We start from the raw sequence: 22,372 nt of genomic DNA, 5'->3' as shown, positions 1-22,372 counted from the left end.
TTTATTTTTTTAAATTGACTTCCTCTCCTTGCCATGATTTTGAAGGAATGTCTTGATATAATAGAGATGATGCCTCTCTCTGCATGGACATGGAAGTGACTTTTTAGGCTTGTGGACAATTTCCCAATTTTAACTCTCCAAGACTCTGAGCAATTGATAGAAGACAACTCTTGGGGCTTCTAGAATACTGATAGAGGAACTAGCAGTCATGTCAGACAGTGCTTCAAAATCTTTAGTTATCATGGTCGATCTGTGTGACCACTTAGCTTATTTGGGTGAACGCCAACTAATGATGTCAAGGACCTAGTCTGGGTCTTTTGTAGGTCAATCCGGTTCAGTCACTTTATTTCATGGTTGGTTGGTTGGTTGGTTGGTTGGTTATGTGCCGTGGAGTTGGTTCCACTCATAATAATGATTCTGTACAGGGTTTCCACCTTGAAAATCTTGACTAAAGGAATATGGATAACAATGTGAAGGACTACAACAAACCGAACACATGCTGTTGTTGAGTCAATTCCAACTCAAACACCCTATAGGACACAGCAGACTGACTACCCTCATAGGGCCTCATCATTTTCCCTCAGGGCAACTAGTAGATTCCAAGGACCAAACTTTGGATTAGCAGACCAATGCTTAACCCATGGCACCACCAGGACTCTGATGTAAATAACAGGTACTGGTAAAGTAACCCTGGGTCTGATGTTCTTTGATAAGAAAGTTCCTCTGTAGGTTCCAAAAATGCTAGTAGTATGTATGACCACAGATGATTTGATGCAGAATCTCTTTTAAGATTGTTTGCAGTATCATTTGTTCCTCATAACCCAAGTTAACTCCTTAATGCCATTATTTCCCCAGAAATAAACTTTTGTATGGTTCCTGGTTCACCTGCAGGCTTAGCTCAGTGTCTTTCTCTCCCCACACACTCCTTCCTTCCTAGGCAATAACATTTCTCCTCCTGCTCTGAGCTCAGCCTGTTCTTACTGCTAGCCCCAGATAGTGAGGAGGTCCAAGTGGAGATGGCAGCACAGAGATGCCTACAGAGAGCATCCCTTTTGCCTGTGCTGTACCAAGGACCAGGAGGCACACCCACCAGGGATAACTCGGTAGCCATAAAATGGTGAAGGAAGGGGGAAAAAGGATGCAGAGTGGGGTTTAAATTTAATCTCTGATTTTTGTTGTTCCTAACAGTAATATTTATGCTGTTTTTAGTTGCCATTGGATCAATTTTGACTCACAGTGACCCCATGTAAGCAGGGTAGAGCTGGTCTATTGGGCTTTCAAGGCTGTGACCTTTCAGAAGCGGGTCACCAGGCCTATCTTTCAAAGTATCTCTGGGTGGATTTGAACCTCCAAACTTTCGGTTAGTAGTTGAGTTCATAGCCATTTGCACCCCCCTCCCCAATTGATTATTTACCTTTGTGCCAGGCCTTGGGGGAGAGGGCTTAAATGTATTACCTTCATTCTCATAATATTCTCCTGTCCTTTTCTCTTATCACCAGACTAGATCTCTAAAATGTCTGTTTCCTTAGTCTCTTCCATACGTGCACCATGTGACAGGGTTCTAAGGATCAGAACAAAAAAATGCAAGGAGACTTGTGAAAGACAACTATGCATCTGAATAAGGAAAAGGAGAGAAGCCTCAGTGAAGGGTATTTAATGACATAGAGAAACTGTACATCTGGGGCAGAGATGAAGAGACCAAGCCAGGCCAGCTGCGCCTGACCTAGCAACGCATCCTGTTGGTTCGTGAGGCCTCCCTTGATGGAGGAAGTGACAGCAGCAGCATCACAGGTTTCCTCTCCCTGTGTGGGAGGGCAGTGCAACGTTCTCTTAGTTCAGTTAAGCACCTGGATTTCTGCAGCCCAGGCACAAACATTCAGTCCACGTCCTTTCTAACACATCAGGTCAAACAGCTCCCTTGCCACTTGGTGCAGGGAGCTGGTGGCAGGAGCTAGTGAAGTGTGGAGGAAGAAGACTTCTTGTTGGAGAGACAAGCCTGGGAGTCTAGGGAGGGGCGGCTCCCCAGGTGTGGTCACCTGGTCAGGGATGGCGTCAGAGCGCTCTTCACCGTGGGAAAGGAGCCATTTCTGTCCCGGTGGGTTCTGTAAATCTGTTTATGAGTGAAAGGGTAAGAAAGCACTGGACCTCTTAACCAATTGGTATTCTGGGAAAGACCCAAATTGAGTTCCTGCCACCTTCCATGGGGCCGTTTGTCCCTGAGGTAACAGAGCAGTCACATATCCACCAAAGACTCCAGAACTTCCAGACAAAATCGTCTTCTCCTTCTCTCCACCAACTCACTCCTCAAAGCAATGGTGGGTAGGCGGCACACACTTCTGAGTTCCTACAAACCTGAGCATCTCTACCGGAGAGAGAGAGAGAAAGAAGCCTTCTTCCTCCCACCCACTGGGGGTTGAGAACCAGACAAGTCCAGTACTCAGAGATCTCCAGCGTCTCTTAAATAAGATTTTTCCTTTCCATGTTCTTCTTTTAATTATTTACCATCCATTTATGTATACAAATATAAAATATATTTATATAGATTTATATAATATAGACTTTTGTGAGGCAGAGTGGAGGAGAGGGCCCTTGGGGAGGGTGGGGTCCACTCTGGCTATTTGCAGACATACTGGTCAACAATCTCGGTGCACTTTTTACACTTCACAAAGCAGCACCAGTGGAACTTGCAGTGACAGCGCTCCACCTGAATGCTCTTAAACTGGTCGTAGCCCCGGCCGCAGCACATGAGCTCACAACCATCCATGCCCTCCGAGGTCTTGTTGCAGAGGCGGCCCTGGGTGCCCAGGGAGCCTGTGGTCTCGTTGCGTAGGCAGTAATCAGGGCTGGGATCCACATACACCAGGTCCTCCGGGGTGGGCTGGTTGAAACGACTGTTAACCAGCTCCAGCTTGCCTTTACGGGTGATGCGCATGGCGGCCGCACTGTCGTATTTCTCCTTCAGCTGGTCCCCCACCTTGCGGAACTCGGCCAGCTGGAGCCAGCAGGTCTTGAGGCTGCAGGACCCTGAAACACCGTGGCATTTGCAGGCTACGTCTGCCATCTTATACACAGCCTGAGGGAGAGATGGGAGGAGAGAGAAGGGATAAGAAGGAGAATCCCTAATGGATAATGTGAAGAGGGTGGTCACAGGCCAAGTATAGGCAAGGAGCAAGTATGGGGAGACGGAGGAGGGAGTTATTTAAAGTTTTCAAAGATTTCTCCAGAATCTTCCGTAACTCGAATTGAAAACAGACAAAAGGAACAGTATAAGGAACGACGGGCAGATGATGTGATATTGTTTTATCAGTTACAAAGATACATTTGGGGCACTTTCACTTTCTACTTTATGCAGTTCTTGAAATGTATTATGATAAACAAGTGTCATTTGTATCGGAACAGGAAAAAAAGATATTTCCATCTTGATCGAATTCTCAAATGAGCAAATGAAAACCAGCAAAATGTGCCCAGCTTTAACATAATAAAGGGCACAAGTCAGAAAAAACAGAATCCAAACAAATTTCAACTTATAAAGAAATGGATGGCATGGTCCTGGTTAGCTAAAAGCTCACCCCCAATCCTACCAAACCCCCTAAGAATTAAATAGTTCATTTTTTCTATGTTACTATGTGGTCACTAATTCCAGAGTTACCAGGAGCACCTACATATCACCGATTTATATGCAAGATCACTTTCCTTCACCCCCAGCACCCCCAGACATTTCCTGTGCTGGGCTGTGAGGGTGGAGGAAGAATGGTGAGACCTTGCAGGATGGAAGAAAAGCAAGATGTTGGGTCTACTTACAGGGGCATATCCACCCTGGAAGTCACTGAAACACACTGACAGGGAGTGGACCTGAACTTGGGTTATCCCAAATCAGAATTTCAAAAGCAGGTGTAGACCAGAAAGTTGCTTACAAAGTGTTTTTCAATGAAAACATACTGATGCATTGTGTGAACCAACCCTGGCAGCAGGCCCAGAAGTGCAGATGGCAGGAGAAAAATGCAAGCCCGCTGCAGAACACTTCCTTATGCCACAGTTATTGTCACCAACAGAGTCAGGACTCTCTTTTCAAGGATTTCTTTAAGCTTTCCTTTCAAGCACCCCCAGATCGCATCTTCATTCAGCGCTAACGCAGAGACCAGTGCAGGTGCAAGAAATAACTATCATCAGCTCCTATTACTATTGTCAAAACTCTTTCTGGGTTTTCCTTTTTCTGGTATGAAATTCTTCTTGTTATATTATGGCGGGGATATTAAAGACCCAAGGAAGCTAAACAACCTGCCCGGGGCCACCCACAAGGGAGTCATAATGACACTTGTGCTTCTGTACTTCAATCTTAGAGCTTTAAAAAGGCTTAGGGTAGAGAAGGAAGGCAGGCTCCTCCCCAAGGTTAAAGGCACCACACTTAGTCTGGAAGCTCCAGGCACCAGGCATAAAGGAACTGACACCCCATTCCAACAAGCACTTCAAAGCTGGAGCCTGTAATTATCCTTCTGGCACAAATCCCCCGGGTCTGCAAGGAGGTCTGACATTCCTCTGGAAATGGGCCTTGGTTTAGAGAGGGATGGCAGGCATCTGGTGCTGCTGAATGGAGGAAGCATTAACAGTCTAAAATCATGTTCCCAGCCACTAAGTGACTACAGGACAGGATAAGGATCTCCAATGGGAGTAAACACTTACGGAGACTTGGGGAAGGAGAGTCAAAGCAAGAATCCAGAGTGTAGTCAGGTCCCCTCAGGACAAACCCCTTTCCAAGACTAAGACTCAAGGGGAATACATGAGCAGGCATGTGGTCTGGCTGATGACTACGTTGGTCACCGATGAAGGGAAGAGGGGGAAAAACAGCAATGAAGTTGGAAGCTAAGTCCGACCACATTCAGTAGACTCCTGTGAACCCGGGTGGAGAGCTGGCAAGTATGGCAAGACCCGGAGACTCCTGGGCCCAGAGGCAGTGACTTAGCCACAGAAGACTAGAGCGGAGAGTGAAGCGTCCAGCTGATATGAAGTGAGGGGAGATGCACAAGAACACTCATACTTGCAGATAGTACCCACTTGATCAGAACTCGACTAGAAGAAGAAAGAAAAGGGAAGAAAAAAAAAAAAAGAGTAACCCACTACAATTTGATGAACTTTACTTATACTTATGAATGTAGTAGCTCAAAAAAGGGAACAAATCTTTACAGTGAGGATCACTCCCACCCCATCGGTACACAGGGTTGACAGGGATGGGCAACAGACACTGGCTACCCAAAATAGCGGGGGGTGGGGGGTGGGGTGGGGGTGGGGTGGTGGAGCAACAAAGGCAAGAAGTGATGGCTTACAAGCTTTCAAGAGGAAGCCTAGTTTCAGATGGGGCGGGGGAAGGTAGAATAGTGAGTAATTGCTATCAGGACTGACTATGAGTCAGAAATGTAAAGGTAGATGTTTTGTAACAAAAGAAGGGGAGTGACTGATTTTGCAGTCCAGGAGCCAGAGGTCTCTCGGACCATCAAGGGAGAAGAGCGGAGTGCAGGATCCTCCTACCCAGAGAAGCAGTAACGCCAGAAATGGAGACAGAGACAATGATGTGGACAGATGGAGCGGCTGGGGACACTGGACTCAGGGCAGGAGAGGGGCTATGTGCTGATGGCCAGGGGGCAGGCAAGCCTGTGGGTGTACCCTTTGGTTATTTGATGATGCATGGAAGGGACTGTAATCATTGCAATGAAATGAAATACGATAGGATGAATGTAAAACTGATGTTCTCCCATGTACACCTACAAAATTCACAATTAAAAACTTAAAAAAAAAGAAAAAGAATCCACAGAGTGAGGACAAGAATTTCAGCAAAACAAATCCAAGAGGACCCTCCCTGGAGAGACCTTCATTCCACCAGCCCTTTAATATAGAGACATTGTAGAGTTATTATTTGTATTTATTTCTCATTTAATGTTTTACTATTGATAATATAAAGAACACTCATAGCGTAGTGTTATTATAAGCTGGGCTGCTACCGCAAGGTCAGCAGTTCAAATCTACAAGCTGCTCCACAAGAGAAAGATGAGACTTTCTGTTCCCGTAAAGATTTACAGCCTCGAAAACCCTATACAGGGCCACTGTATATTGGTCGGAACCGATTCAGTGGCATACAACCACCACAACCACAAGGTCAGAAATTCGAATCTACCAGTTGCTCTGTGGGAAAAAGATAAAGCTTTCTGCTCCCAGAACGATTTACAGTGTTGGAAAGCTCTACAGAATCACTATGAGTCAGAAGCAACTCCACAGCACCATTGATAATATATGATAATATATATAGATAAGCTTCTCTTGTAAATGGGAGAAAATCCCCATTTTTGGTCCTTCCAGATAACAGAAAAAGGCATAAAATGCTTTTTAAAAATGTTTGCGCTCCACATATTGCCCCCTGGCAAAGTCCTCTTGAAGTTTCTCTTCCACTTCTGTCTAATGGTGTGACTGGTTTGGTGACTGACAGAAATGTCACAAGGATTAAGGAGCTTTTACCTAGAAAAGGCTTAGAAACCCTTGAGTGACAAAACAATACCAACCCACAGGTCCTCCCATCACTATTTAAAATGGAGTTACTAAAGACTCTTAAAGGCAAAGAGAAATTTCTTGCAAAGCATGGTATGTACTCTATGGTCAAGAGGTCAGATCCTAGACAGTCTGCTTAAAAAAAAAAAAAAAAGCAGTTGTAAAAATAGTCTCTGGAACAGTTCTATCTCTACCTCCATTTAGTCCTTCCTGGAGGACTTTTCTGTGTAGGTGTGAGGAGGTGGGAGGTAAATACCTTTGGCCCTTTGGCTTCAAATGGTGACTAATGGCCAAGGCCTGTTCCTTGGAGAGAAGATTAAAACAAACAACCGAAAAAATGGAGGGGCAAGAATTCCCAACCTGGAGCAGACAGAGACAAAGGGAGAGATAAAGGGCTACAAAAGAGGTGTGGAGACTGCAGAACGAAGTCAGGGAGACAGACAGAGGAAGACTGGGAAGGTGTGTAAGAGAGAAACAAGGCAGATGGAAGGGAAGGTGCTGAGCAGATAAGGGCCCAGGACAAACAAACAAACAATTAAGGGCAATAAAGTGAGGAGCCAGCAGCAATGGGGTCAGGACTGTCACTGAGATGGGGAAGAATTGTTGTCTCCTCCTCTCCAGAGGGCCCCAGATTAAGATGAATGAATGCCCAGTCACCTCCACATCTGCTGCAATTCCACAAGGATCACTCAGAGCAGATAGGAAACAAACAGCCTCCCATGAATTTGACCTCTTAGTAGGAGGCCATATGGGAACTCCTCTCTGAATATTCACATGCACCCACCCATGTTGCAAAGAAGTCTAGATTAATGCCATCTGGAACTTACAGTCAGAAAGAAAAGCTAGAATAGAGATACAGCAAGAAAAGCGTATGTTCTCCTAGATGGTTCTTTGAACGGGGATCCTGAAAAGTGAATAGAATTTAACAAGAGATAAAGTGAAGCCCTTTACTAATCTTTCTCTTCTTCTTGGGGTTAGACATTGGAAGACTCAATCCCAAAGACTGGGGAATCATGGACTGCCAGATGGAGATGAAGCCCTGGGGCCCAGGAGCCCCAGAGGTCCTCAGAGTTGAAGGTCCTCAGAACAGAATGTGATTGTTGTTGTTGTTAAGTGCCGCTGAGTTGATTCTGACCCATAGCGACCCTGTATAGGGTTTCCAAGGAGCAGCTGGTGAGCTTGAACCACTGACCTTGGAGTTCAAAAGACTTTGCAGTCTGACTGCAATAGCCCACAGCACCACACCAGGACGCCAGACTGTGGTTAGATCATATCAATCAATCACAGATCAGAGCACTGACTAGGGATCTGTAATTGATAATGTAACACCACTACAGACGAACAGTCTGACCTCCATATCTGGCTAAACACAACTAGCTGATGGAGATGGAATAAATAAGGAAGGCACTGGGCAAATGACCAATTCTAAGTTTTACTTACTGTTGATGATGCCAAGTTTATATACGTTTACCTCTGCTAACCAAAACCAAAAAACTGTTGCTGTTTCAGAGTGACCCTGTATTCTGATTTCCAAGGCTGTCATCTTTTACAGAAGCAGACGGCCATATCTTTTTCCCAAGGAGCAGCTGGTAGGTTTGAACTGATAAACTTTTAGTTAGTGGCCAAGCACTTAACCACTATACCACCAGGGCTCCTGTACCTTGAGCTACCAAGTCAATATTGCAAGATCTTGAATCACACAAACACATTTCTGATGGCATTGATTTGATATGTGTCCCAATAAAACATGAAAGAATTTAAAAAATTTAATATATATACACACTTTTAGAAGTAGAGCCATATCCTGTTACTGAATCACCAAGAACCAACATTAAACTTCTGAATTTATTTCTTCTCAAGAAATTGCCACTCTCTGGTAAGGGCCATGGAAATAATTTAGAGACAATAGCAGTGATGATAACACAGCATAATGAATGTAATTTGTGTCAATGATATCCACATGTAAAAAAGGTCAAACTGGCAAGGGTTTTGTTATATATCTCTGTCTATCTATTCATCTGGATGTGACACTGTAGGATAAGCATGGGATTGCTAACCTCAAGGCCAACAGTTCAAATCCACCACGCCTCGGAAACCCTATGAGTCACTATGAGTCAGAAACGACTCCATGACACTTAATAACAACAATCTATCTATCTATCTATCTATCTATCTATCTATCTATCTATCTATCTATCTATCTATCTACCTACCTACCTACCTACCTACCTACCTACCTACCTACCTACCTACCTTCCTATATGAGGACTTCTAAAAGTTCCTGGAAAAGTGCAATGAAAAGATAATGGAATTTTTCCACAGAATTTTTCAAGCCCTCATATATTCATTATAATTTTTTAAAGATCATTCTCATTTTTAAAATTAATTCTTTGATCTTACTATAACATCTGGCCACAGACCTGAGTGTGGACAACATCCCAAGAAAGTGTTATCTCCTGAGAGGCCTGTGGTTCCCTGACTCTATGCCATGAGGGGTATCCTAGCATCTAGCCCTCAGACCCCGAACTTTCTAAGGGGGAACCTGGATGCACCACCATCCCCTTCAGTCCTTGTCTATATTGGATATGTCAAATCAGTAAAAGGCACAGCTTCCTGCAGCAAGCCACCAGTTTCCTGTGGCAGAGGTGGACTATGATGGGGGCAGCAAAAACAAGGAGAGGTCACAGCCTGCACTTAGAGGTGAGGTCTTCGTGAACAAGGTGCAGGCAAAAAAGAAATACAAGGGATTTTCCAAAAGTTCATGGGAAAATTCCATTACCTTTTCTTTCCATTTTACCACAAACTTTTTGAAGTTCCCTATACACTCCCCAAAGTGCCCTGGTGGAGCTGAGGGCTAGGCATTGGGCTGCTAATGACAAGGTCAGTGTTTCATACCCACCAATTGTTATGCAGGAGACAGATGAGGCTGTCTGCTCCTGTAAAGATTTATAGTGTTGGAAATCCTATATAGGGTCACTGGGAGTCAAGAATCAACTAGAGGGCAATGGGTTTGGTACACTCCTCAACATACCACAAAGTTGATGCCTTACGTTCTTCAGGGTATGCGTTAAAATGAAAAACAGTTGCTATGAAGCCAATTCCAACTCATGATGACTCTATAAGTCTTTCAACAGCTGGTTTTTCAGACAGCAGATCACCAGGCCTTTCTTCTGAGGTAACTCTAGATAGACTGCAACTTCCAATCTTTCATTAGTATCTTAGCATGTTAGCTAACCATTTATGCCACATTCTACATATATTCATGCAATCAACCAAACATCTCAAAACCATTATGTTAGTTTCTACTGAAACTGAGGCTCAGAAAGCAGTGTTCCATCTTATGTGAGACTGGTAAAATGTTTAAGGCTTAAGTCTTAAAAAACATGGGTGCCCCATGCATTCACTGATGTTGGAAACTCGTAGGCTAAAAGAGTGGTTTGCCACTTGTACTTGAGTGGGCTTTTTGACTGGGTTTCTGGATATGTCTGACAGCAGTTCTCGCAAGTTAGCTTTGGTTTTTACCTGAGTCTTTCACAAATCATAAACCTTAGACAAGGTTTAACAGCCTAAACTTCCAAATCATCTTATTTGTTCAAATTATAAAGTGTGGACTATCAGGACAAGAACTGTACTCCACATATCTGGAATTCCAATCCAAATATTTTATCTAAGTTCTAGGGGACAGATGTCCTGTGCAAACTCTGAGTAATACATAAGATTTTAAAACAACAAAAGCAATCACCCGTGCTCACTGGGAAATGGGACGTTTTGAGATGGAGTAACTCAACATGTGGGCATCTAGGTTGGTATCTGGGGGTGAGAAGTTCCATGGTCAGATCCACCTCCTTCTTTGTGGCCAGGCCACAGCTTACAGTTCCACCCAGGGGCAGCCCAATGGTCTACAATATGTTGGGAAGTGAAGAGGAAGTGAGGCCCATCTTACCCGCCGGCCTGCCTCATTGTTCTGCAGGTTCATGAGCACTCGTCCCTGCTCCTCCGATCCCTTGGCAAAGTTCTTCTCCCGCTCCCGGGCATCCACAAACTCCTTAGCAAAGCGGTAGCCATACTCCACATTGTCCCCACAGCCACCCCACAGCCAGTCCCGGGGAAGGTCTTTGGGCCGTGCTGTCCTGCTACAGCCACATGTAGAAAGCTCCCCCTCGCGGCAAGCCCGGCTGATGGCATTGACCACCCCCGCGGCACTCACAGCGTAGGTGAAGGCGGCCTCTCGGCTACCTGCAAGAGAAACAAGAGATGGTGAAGGTGCTCAACTCTCTTCTCCTGGTCAGACCCTTCCTTCTCTCTGTCTCCTCCCAACTCTATAGCACAACCTCTGCTGTCACACCCCCAGTGATGGGAAACAACGACAGGAGGGAGCATCTTGGACTTCCCATAGCCTAAAGGTTAGAAACTTCTCTTTATGATGAGCTGGAATCAGCCCTCTGGTTAATTCTGCCTATTGGCCCTAGCTCTGCCCTATGAGACCACCAGTCCTGACGTACACTTAGATCCATTTCAGAGAGGTTTCTATGACCAGTCATCCCTGGGAGGTAGACCTACATGGAGGGGGGAGTAGGCATTAAAGAATTTATGGAACACGTGGGACCAACAACCAACTGAATGAGACTGAGTCAAGAAATAATGACATCAATAGTAGGGCTCTGTATCCTAAGCAAAAATTTCTTCTTCCCAAATGCAATTTCTCATCACATCTATCTCTTTTACTGCTGCCATTATCTAGCCAGACGGAGGCAGAGACCTGGAGTAGAAAGTGAACTAGAAATACAATGTCCAGAATAACCCAAACTGTTCCCTTCTGTCTTTCATAGAGCCTACATTGCCTCCTAACTTGAGAGTGCTGAGGAATCATATCAGTGGTACTTATAATTTCAGACACTCAGCTTGGTTCCTGTAAATAACCAGATGATTTACCAGTAGGAAATCTGACCTAAGGTTCTCTTCATTGTTGTAGTGAATCACTTAAAAAGTAATATGTTGTTGTTGTTGTTAAGTGCCATCAAGTCGGGTCCGACCCATAGCGACCCTGTACAGGGTTTCCGAGGGTGTAAATCTTTACGGGAGTAGAAAGCCTCATCTTTCTCCCGCGGAGCGGCTGGTAGTTTCGAACCACTGACCTTAAGGTTTGCAGCCCGATTCGTAACCACTACGCTACCAGAGCTCCTTAAAAAGTAATATACAGGTATCTAAAAGACTAAGCTCTGATTTCTTAGTAGAAACAATGTAGGCAAGAAGGCAATGGGATGATATTTACAAAACTCAGAAAGAAACAAATGCTAACCAAGAATCATATAACCAGCAAAGCTGTTCCTCAAATACAATGGTGAATGGGACATTTCGAGATAAACAGAAGTTAAAGGAATTTGTAATGAACAAATTAACATTACAAAAGATACTAAAAGGGTGCTATTTGGACTGAGAAACAACAATAGCAGACAACAACTTGAGATTCCCAAACATGACAACACTACCCAGAACTCAATCTAGATATAGATATATTTAAAGTAAAACAAACTTACAAGACTGGAAATAGGGAACCAGAGATACCAATTTATAATAAAGTCAACTACAAAACAAAAAGAGGGAATAGTGTAGATACAGAATTTTCAAATGGCAAGGAAGTCAAGTAACTAGATGTGAAGATAAAATGGACTGTTTTAAACAGGAGGAAATTAATAAATTACAGGGTAATTAATACATCTTCACATCAAAGTAAACAACAGAAAATTAAGATGATCTCATAAATATTAACACAACTGAAATAAAAATAAAAATAAAACCCAGAAACAAAATGAACTCAGCACAGAAAATTATATGGAACAAGAAACCCAGCAGCACCACAAAGAAAACACACCAAAAAACCCAAAAACACACAGCAAAAGGATAGCAATCAATTCATACCTATCATTGAATGTTTACACTGAATGTAAATGGGTTAAATGTCAAGAGATAGAGAGAGCAGAATGGATAAGAAAACAGGATCCTTCAATATGCTATCTACAACAGACGCATCAAAAAATTGGAGACAGCCTAAATGCCCACAAACTTTGGTACAATGGAAAAACAACAACAAAATGATTCTGCAAAATACTCAGGACATTACGGTTAGTGAAATTAGTCAATCACAAAAGGACAAATATTGTATGAGACCAACGCTGTAAAAAGTTAAGTAAGGTTTTGTTGATAAAAGAAACATCTACGATGGTTATGGTGGAGGTAGGGAGGGAAAATTACTCACAGGCTAGAGAGTAGACACATGTTAACATGGGAAGAATGCAAGAGTTAAAGTGAATTTATATAAATATCATAATGAAGCGAATTATATTATTTGTTGAATGTAAAACTGATGATCTGCTTTATAAACCTTCACTCAATTCACAATGAAGTTTTTTTAAAAGGCATATATATCTTCTACTTAAATGAAAAAAAAATTAAAAATAATAATCATTAGTCATTTGCTGTTGTTGTTATTATGTGTCATAGTCAGTCCCTACTCATAGAGACCCTGTATAGCAGCGGTGGGGAACATTGGGGGTGCGGGCCTTAGAATCATTTGGTCTGGCCCTGCCTGCCAAGGCAACCACAGTTCCAGCCATCACATTTAGTTGGTTCACTGTGTGCCACGGAGTTGGTTCTGACTCATAGCAACCCTTCTAGGATTTCCGAGACTGTAAATCTTTATAGGAGCAGAAAGCCTCATCTTTCTCCTGCAGAGTGACTAGTAGATTCGAACTGCTGACCTTGCTGTTAGCAGCCCAGCTCATAATCCATTATGTAACCAGGGCTCCTAGCCATCACACTGCTTTTGTTGTTGTTGTTAAGTGCCATCGAATCAGTTCCAACTCATAGTAACCCTGGATAGGGTTTCTGAGGAGCAGCTGCTGGGTTTGAATTGCTGACTTTGTGGTTCGAAGTCCAGTGCTGATCCTCCAGTGCTACACCAGGATTTAGGGGTGAGTTCATTAAATGTTTGACCAACTATAGTAGGCTAATTTTAAAGTTGATAATTTTGCATAGCCTGAAAAATGTTATAAATTTTGGCAGAAAAAGGTTCCCCACCCCTGCTGTATAGGGTTTCTGAGACTGTAAATCTTCATGGCAGCAGAATGCCCCATCTTTCTCCCATGGAGTGGCTAGTAGGTAGGAACTGCCAACCTTGCAGTTAGCAGTCCAGTGTTTGCCCAACGACACCATCAGTTCTCCTACTCACACCTATTATTGTTGTTGTTGTTATGTGCCATGGAGTCGGTTCTGACTCATATTAGGGCAATCTATAATCAAAAAAGATACTAACAAGTTGAAGAGAATGTGGAGAAGCTGGGACCCTCACAAAGTGCTGGTGGGAATGCAAAATGATGCAACTGTTGTTTTAGATAACAGTCTGGCAGTTACTCAAAATATTCCACACAGTTACCATATGACCCAGCAATTCTACTCCTAGGCAGAAACCCAAAATAAATAAGAACATATATCCATGCAGCAAACTTGTACACAATGTTCATAGCAGCATTATTCATAATAGCCAAAAAACAGAAATAATCCAAATCTCCATCAATTCATGAATGTTGTTGTTGTTAAGTGCCGTTGAGTCAGTTCCGACCCATAGCGACCCTGTACAGGGTTTCCGAGGCTGTAAATCTTTACGGGAGCAGAACGCCTCATCTTTCTCCCGTGGAGCGGCTGGTAGTTTCGAACTGCTGGCCTTAAGGTTCGCAGCCCGATTCGTAACCACTACGCTACCAGAGAAAAAATGTGGTATGTCTCAATGGAATATTACTTGGCCATAAAAAAGACTGAAGTATTGATAAATACTACACTTGGATGAACACTGAAGACACTTTGCTAAATTAAAGAAGCCAGATACAAAAGGCCACATGCTGTGTGATTCCATTATATGAAATGTCCAGAATAGACAAATCTGTAGAGACAAAAAGTGGACTTAGTGGTTGCCAGGGACCAGGATAAGGGAGAAGTGGAGAATGACTACTGATGGGTATGAGGTTTCCTTGTGGGCTGATGAAAATGTTCTAGAATTAGATGGTGGTAAGTACAGCCAGAGTGCTCCTTGGAGGCCAGGATGGCCAAACTTCGTCTCTCATACTTTGGACATATTGTCAGGAGGGATCAGTCACTGGAGAAGGATATCATGTTTGATAAGGTGGAGGGTCAGAGAAAAAGAGGAATAGCCCCAGTGAGATGGATTGGCAAAGTGGCAGCATCAATGGGCTCAAGCATGGCAACAATTGTGAGGTTGGCCCAGGCTCAGGCAGTGTTTCGTTCCATTGTGCATAGGGTTGCTATGAGTCAGTCAGTACTGACTAAATGGCACCTAACTACAACAACAATAAAGACTACACAATGCACTGGACTGCAAAGTCAGTCTGAACCACAGGCCTGAGGTTCAAGCTCACCAGCCACTCCTCAGAAACCCTATACAGGGTTGCTATGGGTTGGAACTGACTCGATAGCACTTAACAACAACAACAACAATGACTGCACAACCTTGTGAATATACACAAACCCACTTAACTGTAGACTTTAAAAGCATGAATTGTATGAGTTACAGCTCGATACAGTTGTTATTATAAATAATACTCCTATGGACTCAAAGATGAAGGAAAGGGAGCGATTCTTAGCAGAATACTGGGATTCAGTCCTGATATTAAAGATTAAGCCAGGAAGAATCTTGAGCTCTTCATTTCCTCCTCTATTGAGTCTCCATGGTCTGTAGCAGACATCTCATAGTGCTCTCTTGGCAGGTGGAGAAGAAAGCAGTCTTCAAGCAACTAATAGGTCTAGAGCTACCTCTCACCTTGACCTATTAATTGATTATTGAGGCAAGATACAGTGAAGTTTGCAACCAATCTTTTTTCTCAATTAACCAATTTCTGGTCAGGTATAGTATAGGAACTCAGATGGTGGCAGGAAGTTACACTCATGATTCAGCCATCTTGACATTTGAGTTAGTACCCAGCTATAGCCAGAAAGTGGATACATTCAGGGAGTGGATTCATTCTTTTTTTTTTTTTTTAAAGTTTTTATTGTGAGGTTTACATGGAAGAATATCAGTTTTACATTCATCCTATTGTATTTCGTTTCATTGCAATGATTACAATCCCCTCCATGCATCATCAAATAACCAAAGAGTACACCCTACAGGCCCTCCCCCCCGGCTGTCAGCACACAGCCCCTCTCCCTCCCTGAGTTCAGTGTCCCCAGTCGCTCCATCTGACCACGTCATCATCTCTATCTCCATCCCTGGTGTCTCTGCCTCTCTGGGTAGGGTTCTGCTCTCCACTCTTCTCACTTGATGGGAGTGGATTCATTCCTGAGACATCTTCCTAAAATGCAGCCTTAACTCCCTGATATGGCATCCTGGAGCAGGAGGGAGTTTTGAAGCTGGAGCCCAGATCTACATGCCATCCACTGTAAACTTTCTGTTTACAACACTCTCAGAGAAGCTGGCTAGCTTTTTAAAGCAATCCATTCCATCTTTTTTGTTGTTGTTTTTCAATGATGCCAATCACCAGAACATTCTTTCTTAGATTAAATTGAAATATGCTTCCCTGTAACTCCTGCTGCTGGAGCTACATTGTCTAATCCCTTTGCCATTTGACAGCCCTTCAGTGTTTGAAAACAACCAATATGCCTTCGATGTTTTCACTTTTCCAAGCTACATATGTCTAATCTCTTCTGCCATTCTTTAGCAAAGATGCTTTTCAGAGCTGAACCATCCCTCTCAGAATTGGCCCCCGGTTCTCAACATGCCTCGTAAAATAAATATGTCTGCCGTTGAACAAAATACACCAGATGTGATGTGTCCTGACAGTTTTAGCCCATCATGATGGCCTAGGATCCCAGTCTGTCCTCCAGTGTATAAGCTGTCTCATGCAGTCACTTTTCCTGACTCTTTTGGTTGGGAGCATCGCTATGTCCTCAGTGTGGGTAGCTCTACCTGGATGTGGCAGCAGTTAGGTCATTTGGTAAGCCCAGGGTGGTAGTAAATTATTATTTTTTTATGATTCATCAGTACTAGTAAAGGTACTAGTGCTACCCTCAGCAACCAAGTGATAACCAGGGTCTTCAGAATGGATAAGGTAAGTGGGGAACTTACCTATATGTGAAACAACTCAGAGTTGATTCAAACCATCTCAGGATAAAAGCTAATAAGCCAGCAGCCATGAAGCCACTAGAGAAACCCTGAGTCCTCCTCTACAAGGAACACAAGGAGACTGTACAACAACATCATGCCTTTTCTACTACTACCAGGAAGGTGTCTTTATACTCCACAGGGTAGAGGTTCCCTAAAGTGCCAATGACTCCCTCTAAGCTGCTCTGCTGCCCTCTAGTGGCTGACTTTTGCAGCCACTGTATGGAGAAAGGAGTCTTTTGGGACAGGAAGCTGTTAAGACTCACCAGGAGCTACCTTCCCTGGTAGCATAAGCCTGCAGGGAAGTTAACAAAAAAGGAGTGCTAAAAATAAGGCAAATAAATGGGTCCCATTTTGTGGTGCTGTGGGTAAATGCGCCAGACTGCAAAGCCAATTGAACTGCAAGGTCGGTGGTTCAAGCTCACCAGCTTCTCGGAAACCCTATACAGAGTCGCTATGGGTCTGAATCGACTCGATGTCACTTCACAACAACAACAATTTTGTAACAGACTAGGATACAGAAACTGACAAGTTGGCTTTCACAAGTCATTCCACATACAAATCTGAACCCAGTGGAGATATAGCTACTCCTGCCAACCCCTTTCTTTCCTATAGGAAAGTTTTGCTTTGGGGCCTTTTATCAAATAAGATAACATATGATAAAGTTTAACTTTGTTATTGTTGTTAAGTGCCATTGAGTCAGTTCTGACCCAAAGCGGCCCTGTGTAGAGTTTCTGAGGAGAGGCTGGTGAGCTTGAACCACCAACCCTGTGGTTCAAACCGACTTTATAGTCCAGTGCATTAATCTACAGTGCCACAACCAGCACTTTACATGTACATTAAAATCCAGTTGCTGCCCAGTGGAAGCTCTGACTCATGGTAATCTCATGTGTAACAGAATAGGACTGTACTCCGTTTACTTTTCATAGGTGATTTTTCTGAAGTAGATCATCAGACCTTTCTTCTGAGGGGTTTCTGGGTAGACTCAACCTCAACCTTTCAGTTAGCAGCCAAGTATATTATTCGCACCACTCTGGGATTCCCAGGCATATATTGTTGTTGTTAAGTGCTGTTGAGTCAGTTCCGGCACACAGTGACCCTGTATAGGGTTTCCGAGGAGCAGCTGGTGGATTTGAACAGCCGACCTTACAATTAGCAGACCAATTATTGTTGTTGTTAAGTGCCGTGGAGTCGGTTCCGACCCATAGCGACTCTGAACAGGGTTTCTGAGGCTATAAATCTTTACAGGAGCAAAAAGCCTCATCTTTCTCCTGTGGAGTAGCTGGTAGTTTCGAACTGCTAACCTGCGGTTTGCAGCCCGATTATAACCACTATGCTTTGTTGTTGTTGTTTGAAATTTAAGAAACAAAACAAAACAGTGTTTACTATATTGAACTGCTGATAACAATCTGGATTTTTTTTAATGAAATATAATTTATAATTATACTTTGCTAAAGGAGCTCTGGTAGCGTAGTGGTTACGAATCGGGCTGCGAACCTTAAGGTCAGCGGTTCGAAACTACCAGCCGCTCCACTGGAGAAAGATGAGGCTTTCTACTCCAGTAAAGATTTACATCCTCGGAAACCCTATACAGGGTTGCTATGGGTCGGAATCGACTCGATGGCACATAACAACAACAACAACATGCTTAGCAGACCAGTGCTTCCCTTTAAATCGATCAGAAAACTGCCCTCTCTCTACACCATGGTCATCCTAGCTTCCTCGCCCAAAACAAGACAGGGGAGTAAGATTAAGATTTTGCTCCAGAAGAAAGGATAAATACCAAGTGGATTTAAGAGGACGGGCTAAATTATGATCAATTCCACTTAACACCACCACCCCCCAATTCCCATTCTTTTGGGAAAATGGCCCAATAAATTTGTCATAGGAATGCATCTCTTTTATGCACTTTGAGCTGATACTAAAGGAAGCAAGTGAACAACAGGGTTCAAAGTGTACTCATACTTTCCTCCATTCTCACTTGTCAATATAGGGTGGGGGACTCAGGGGAAAGACTTCTGGAATAAATGACAAAGAATGGGGGAGTCGGGGTGGGTGGGGACTTCCAAGTATCCTTAACGAGGAGCACCGAATTTCTAACTCCCTTTCGTGCTAAAATCACTCTTTAGGGAAGTCCTAGCTTCAGATGACTCCTGAATGTTGGCTTTTGAGGGGAAGTTGTTCTGGGAGAACATGAGACAGGAGGAACACAGTGCTCTAACACCTTCTTTTTATGGCCCTGAGGATAAGACCCAGTAGAATAGGGCCGGATTTCTCAATTTCTTGCCAGGGAAGGGAGGACTGCATTTCAAAAGGACCTAAAACAATTAGACCCCAGATCACACCTCCATCTAAGCAATAGGGTAGCCAAAGAACCCTAGACCAGCAGTGGGAGAGGGAAGCACAGGAATCCAGGAAGGAGAGCCCTCTCATCTTTCTTCTTTAGTCTGTCCCCTACCCCCACTTTCACACACATCCTCTTTCAAATGAAAAAGCCAGGACTGGATCTGGGTCGGGTTAATGACAGCTATCATCAATTTGGCCCAGAGTTTCACTCTCTCTCAAGGGTCCAAATGAAAGATGCAAAAAGCCTACAAACATTCGGTTCTCTAGCCAAGACTCTAAAAGAAGGCCACCCTTGTACTAAGAGACAAAGGGCAGTGGTGGTGGGCGGGTTTCTTAATCCACTAACTCAACTCAGATGTTCTGACCCCGTCTTGTCTCGGAGTGAGTCATAGGCAGCCCAAACAGGGTAAAGCCGGAAAACAGAGGATGAGAGGAACACTGAGATGTGTGGTTAATACATTAGCTGAGACACCTTTTTTTAATGTGTGTGTCCTCTGCCCACTGCTTCCAAGTCTGTCACAGGAACACATGCTCTTTTATGCACTTTTAGTAGATACCATACCAGTCCTGACAGAGCTTCATTGCCCCCAGGCAAGACCAGCACATTTCTTCTGGCCAACCCTCGTTTTGGTAGCCTCTTACCTATTTGCATGACTCTCCCAAAGACAGAAGTATTGTCCACAGTACTGCAGTTCCACCGCCTCTGCCGGAATTGATACTGGCACTCCTTGATGCCCGTCTTGGCTCCTTCCCCTATGTAGGCCATGTGCTCCTGGTATAATTGGCACAGCTTTCTCTGGCCAGGGGAGAGTCCAGGAAGCTGACTACATACAGGCTGTGCACCAATAATGAACATCTCAGGTCTCTGCACCGGGTTCATAGCTAGTGACCTAAAACAGTGATCCAGAGAGGGTGAGAAAGCATGAAGTCATTCACTGCCACAGAAAGTCTATGAAGCAGAAACACATATGACACATGAGATGCCAAGAGCTTAAAGCAGACTTAAGCTTCTAGCTGGGGAGAAAAGGAAAGATTTTATGGACATGGCCAGAATTTGAAGCAGGTCTTGAAGGATGAGGGGCAGGTGAAGGAGACAAGGGAAGCAGCCTATTGATTCATTTGAGGCAGAAGGCAAAAAACACCAAACCTCATATGAGATACATGACTTATTCAAGTAGGAGCAATTTGTTCTGCTTAATCCAAGAGCAGGATATGTGATAGAAAGCAATCAATTGCTTAACATAGAAATCCTTTAAAATAGAGCCCAATTTACATATATCACAGCATATTCTAAATGTTTTCACTTCCATATCTCAGTCCACACAGCTGCACTCTTTATCTGCTCAAGGGGTCTCCCTTTTGCTCCTCATCTACTAGATATTAGTAGATCTTATAGATACCCAGTCGTCTGTTGGTGAGAGGGCTATAGATTTGGCATCTGAGTAAAAATTTGAGTGGGGCATAGACAATGCAAAATAGATGGTGATTGTCTGCCATTCCTATATTGATTTGTCAATGACAAAAGTCTTAAAAACACACCAGAAAGTCACATGTGACCCTGCAAATCTCTCATCTGGTCTTCAGATGAGAGAGAGATTTTAAAACAGGCATTCTACTCTCCCTCTCCGTGCCCTGCCCCCCCCAATCAATATTCTTATTGATCTAATAGCAACAAAAGAGCTATTTAAAAAAAATCCATAGGGATGGGGAAAATCCAGGAAAAGGGGCCTGTGAACAAGATCAGAGAAAAAGTCAAATGAATTCCTAGTTCTTTATCCTTGAGGGCATCCCTAACCCGAGAGCTTGAGATAGAAAAAGAATTCTCTAGTATCCTGGAATAAAAGATGGTCCTTAAAATAAAGGAATGATCCCAATGTATGCTGACCTTTCTCCACATCTCAGTTACCAAAACAGGGATACCTTGGGTTAGAGAAGTAAAGCGTCAGTCCCCTCTGACTTACCACCAGGAGTTGGCTTCTGCAAGAAGCTGCACCCAGCTGGAGAGCAGAGCAGCAGTGAAGAGCAGCAGCAGGCCAGGCATTGTGGGCCTCACTCCTCTCCAGTGCCCTGGGAAGACCCCAAGGACTGACAGCTTCCAAGACAGGGCTCCCTGGAGAAAGCAGAAATGAAAGGAGAAACAATGTGGAAATCCAACAGAGAAGGGAAGACCAGGAAAGAGGGATGGGGTGGGGAGATGAGCCCTGGGGTGGATTTGAAAGTCAAGTTCTGGTACCCCCACTGGAATCCAGACTCTTTCCAATCTCCATCTCCTATTACCTCAGAATTTTTATGCCTCTTATCCAAAATTGTGGGCAGCCTGCTCAGGACCCAATTCTTGGGGGGATACAATGATATGAGAAACCAGACAAAGAAAGAAAGAAAAACAAATCATCTCAAGAGCAGTGTGTTCTATACAGTATTTAGGAAGATGCTTTGACTGCTACAAAGTACACCTGCCCTTCTTCCTGAACATCCAAAAAAATGAGGAGAACTATTCCATCCACTCCAGCTCAGAGCTTGCTGTCTCTAACATCAGGCTCTCCTTTGTGGGGCTAAAAAACAGAATTGGTGAATTGGATTTGCCTATCCCTAAATAGGAATCTTCCCTTTTAATCCATACTCTTTTCACTCTCAACAAGTTTTCTAAATCCCAACCTTGTTTGCCCTTTGCCAAACAAGGATGATAGTAGGAGTAGTAAAATCAGGGCTTTTCACTTTCTTGAGGCAATGTGTCTGAGAAATGTGAAAATTCTACAGATATCTAAACCCTAAAGTTTTGGCGGCTAAGGTGGTGCCTTCCTAGGTGGTCCACCCCCTCCTGTGCACTCCCCTTTTGGGGCCCCCTGAACATCTTTCCCAGAAGCACACAGAGCAGCAATAGGGACGGGGCCAGCTCCTGGTCTACATCTCTTGCATCAAATGTCTGTCTGTGGATTCATCTTCCACAAGAAGCAAGCACTTCCTCACCGCACTTTCTGTAACTAACACCTGTGGCTCCTCTAAAACACTTTTCCTTGAGCCCTGGAAAACGTCCAAGCTTGTAGATTGTAGAGCAAGTCTATAAACACACGCCCCCTCCATTCACCTTCACCTCGTTTCTCCCTTAAAGTCCATCTAGGGCGTGACCCCACTCCCCAATGAGCCTTCTTCCCACAGCCCCTTAACACCTCTAACTTTACACACACAAGCACTCCCACATGCACACCCCCCAGCTCACCATGCAGATCCCCAAGTTCTGGGCCTCCAGGCTCTCCGGGAGGGGGCGGCAGGTGCTTTGGGTCATAAGCCTAGGAAGTACACGTTTGTCCTGGGGCCACCAAGATA

General features: G+C 43.9%; 1 protein-coding gene across 1 annotated transcript; it reads right to left on the bottom strand.

Moving 5' to 3' along the window:
- Positions 1-2,377: 2,377 nt before the first annotated feature.
- WNT5B (wingless-type MMTV integration site family, member 5B) lies at positions 2,378-21,171 on the bottom strand. Its single transcript, XM_006862718.1, has 4 exons — positions 21,010-21,171; positions 19,691-19,938; positions 10,478-10,770; positions 2,378-3,073 (listed from the first exon to the last, which is right to left on the bottom strand). Exons 1-4 carry the CDS (start codon positions 21,087-21,089, stop codon positions 2,615-2,617), a joined length of 1,080 nt encoding a protein of 359 aa, XP_006862780.1. The 5' UTR covers positions 21,090-21,171; the 3' UTR covers positions 2,378-2,614.
- Positions 21,172-22,372: the final 1,201 nt, after the last annotated feature.

This window comes from Chrysochloris asiatica, unplaced genomic scaffold (genome assembly GCF_000296735.1).
Source record: "Chrysochloris asiatica unplaced genomic scaffold, ChrAsi1.0 scaffold00050, whole genome shotgun sequence".
NCBI classification, from domain to species: domain Eukaryota; kingdom Metazoa; phylum Chordata; class Mammalia; order Afrosoricida; family Chrysochloridae; genus Chrysochloris; species Chrysochloris asiatica.
This window is presented reverse-complemented; position numbering and strand designations above follow the sequence as displayed.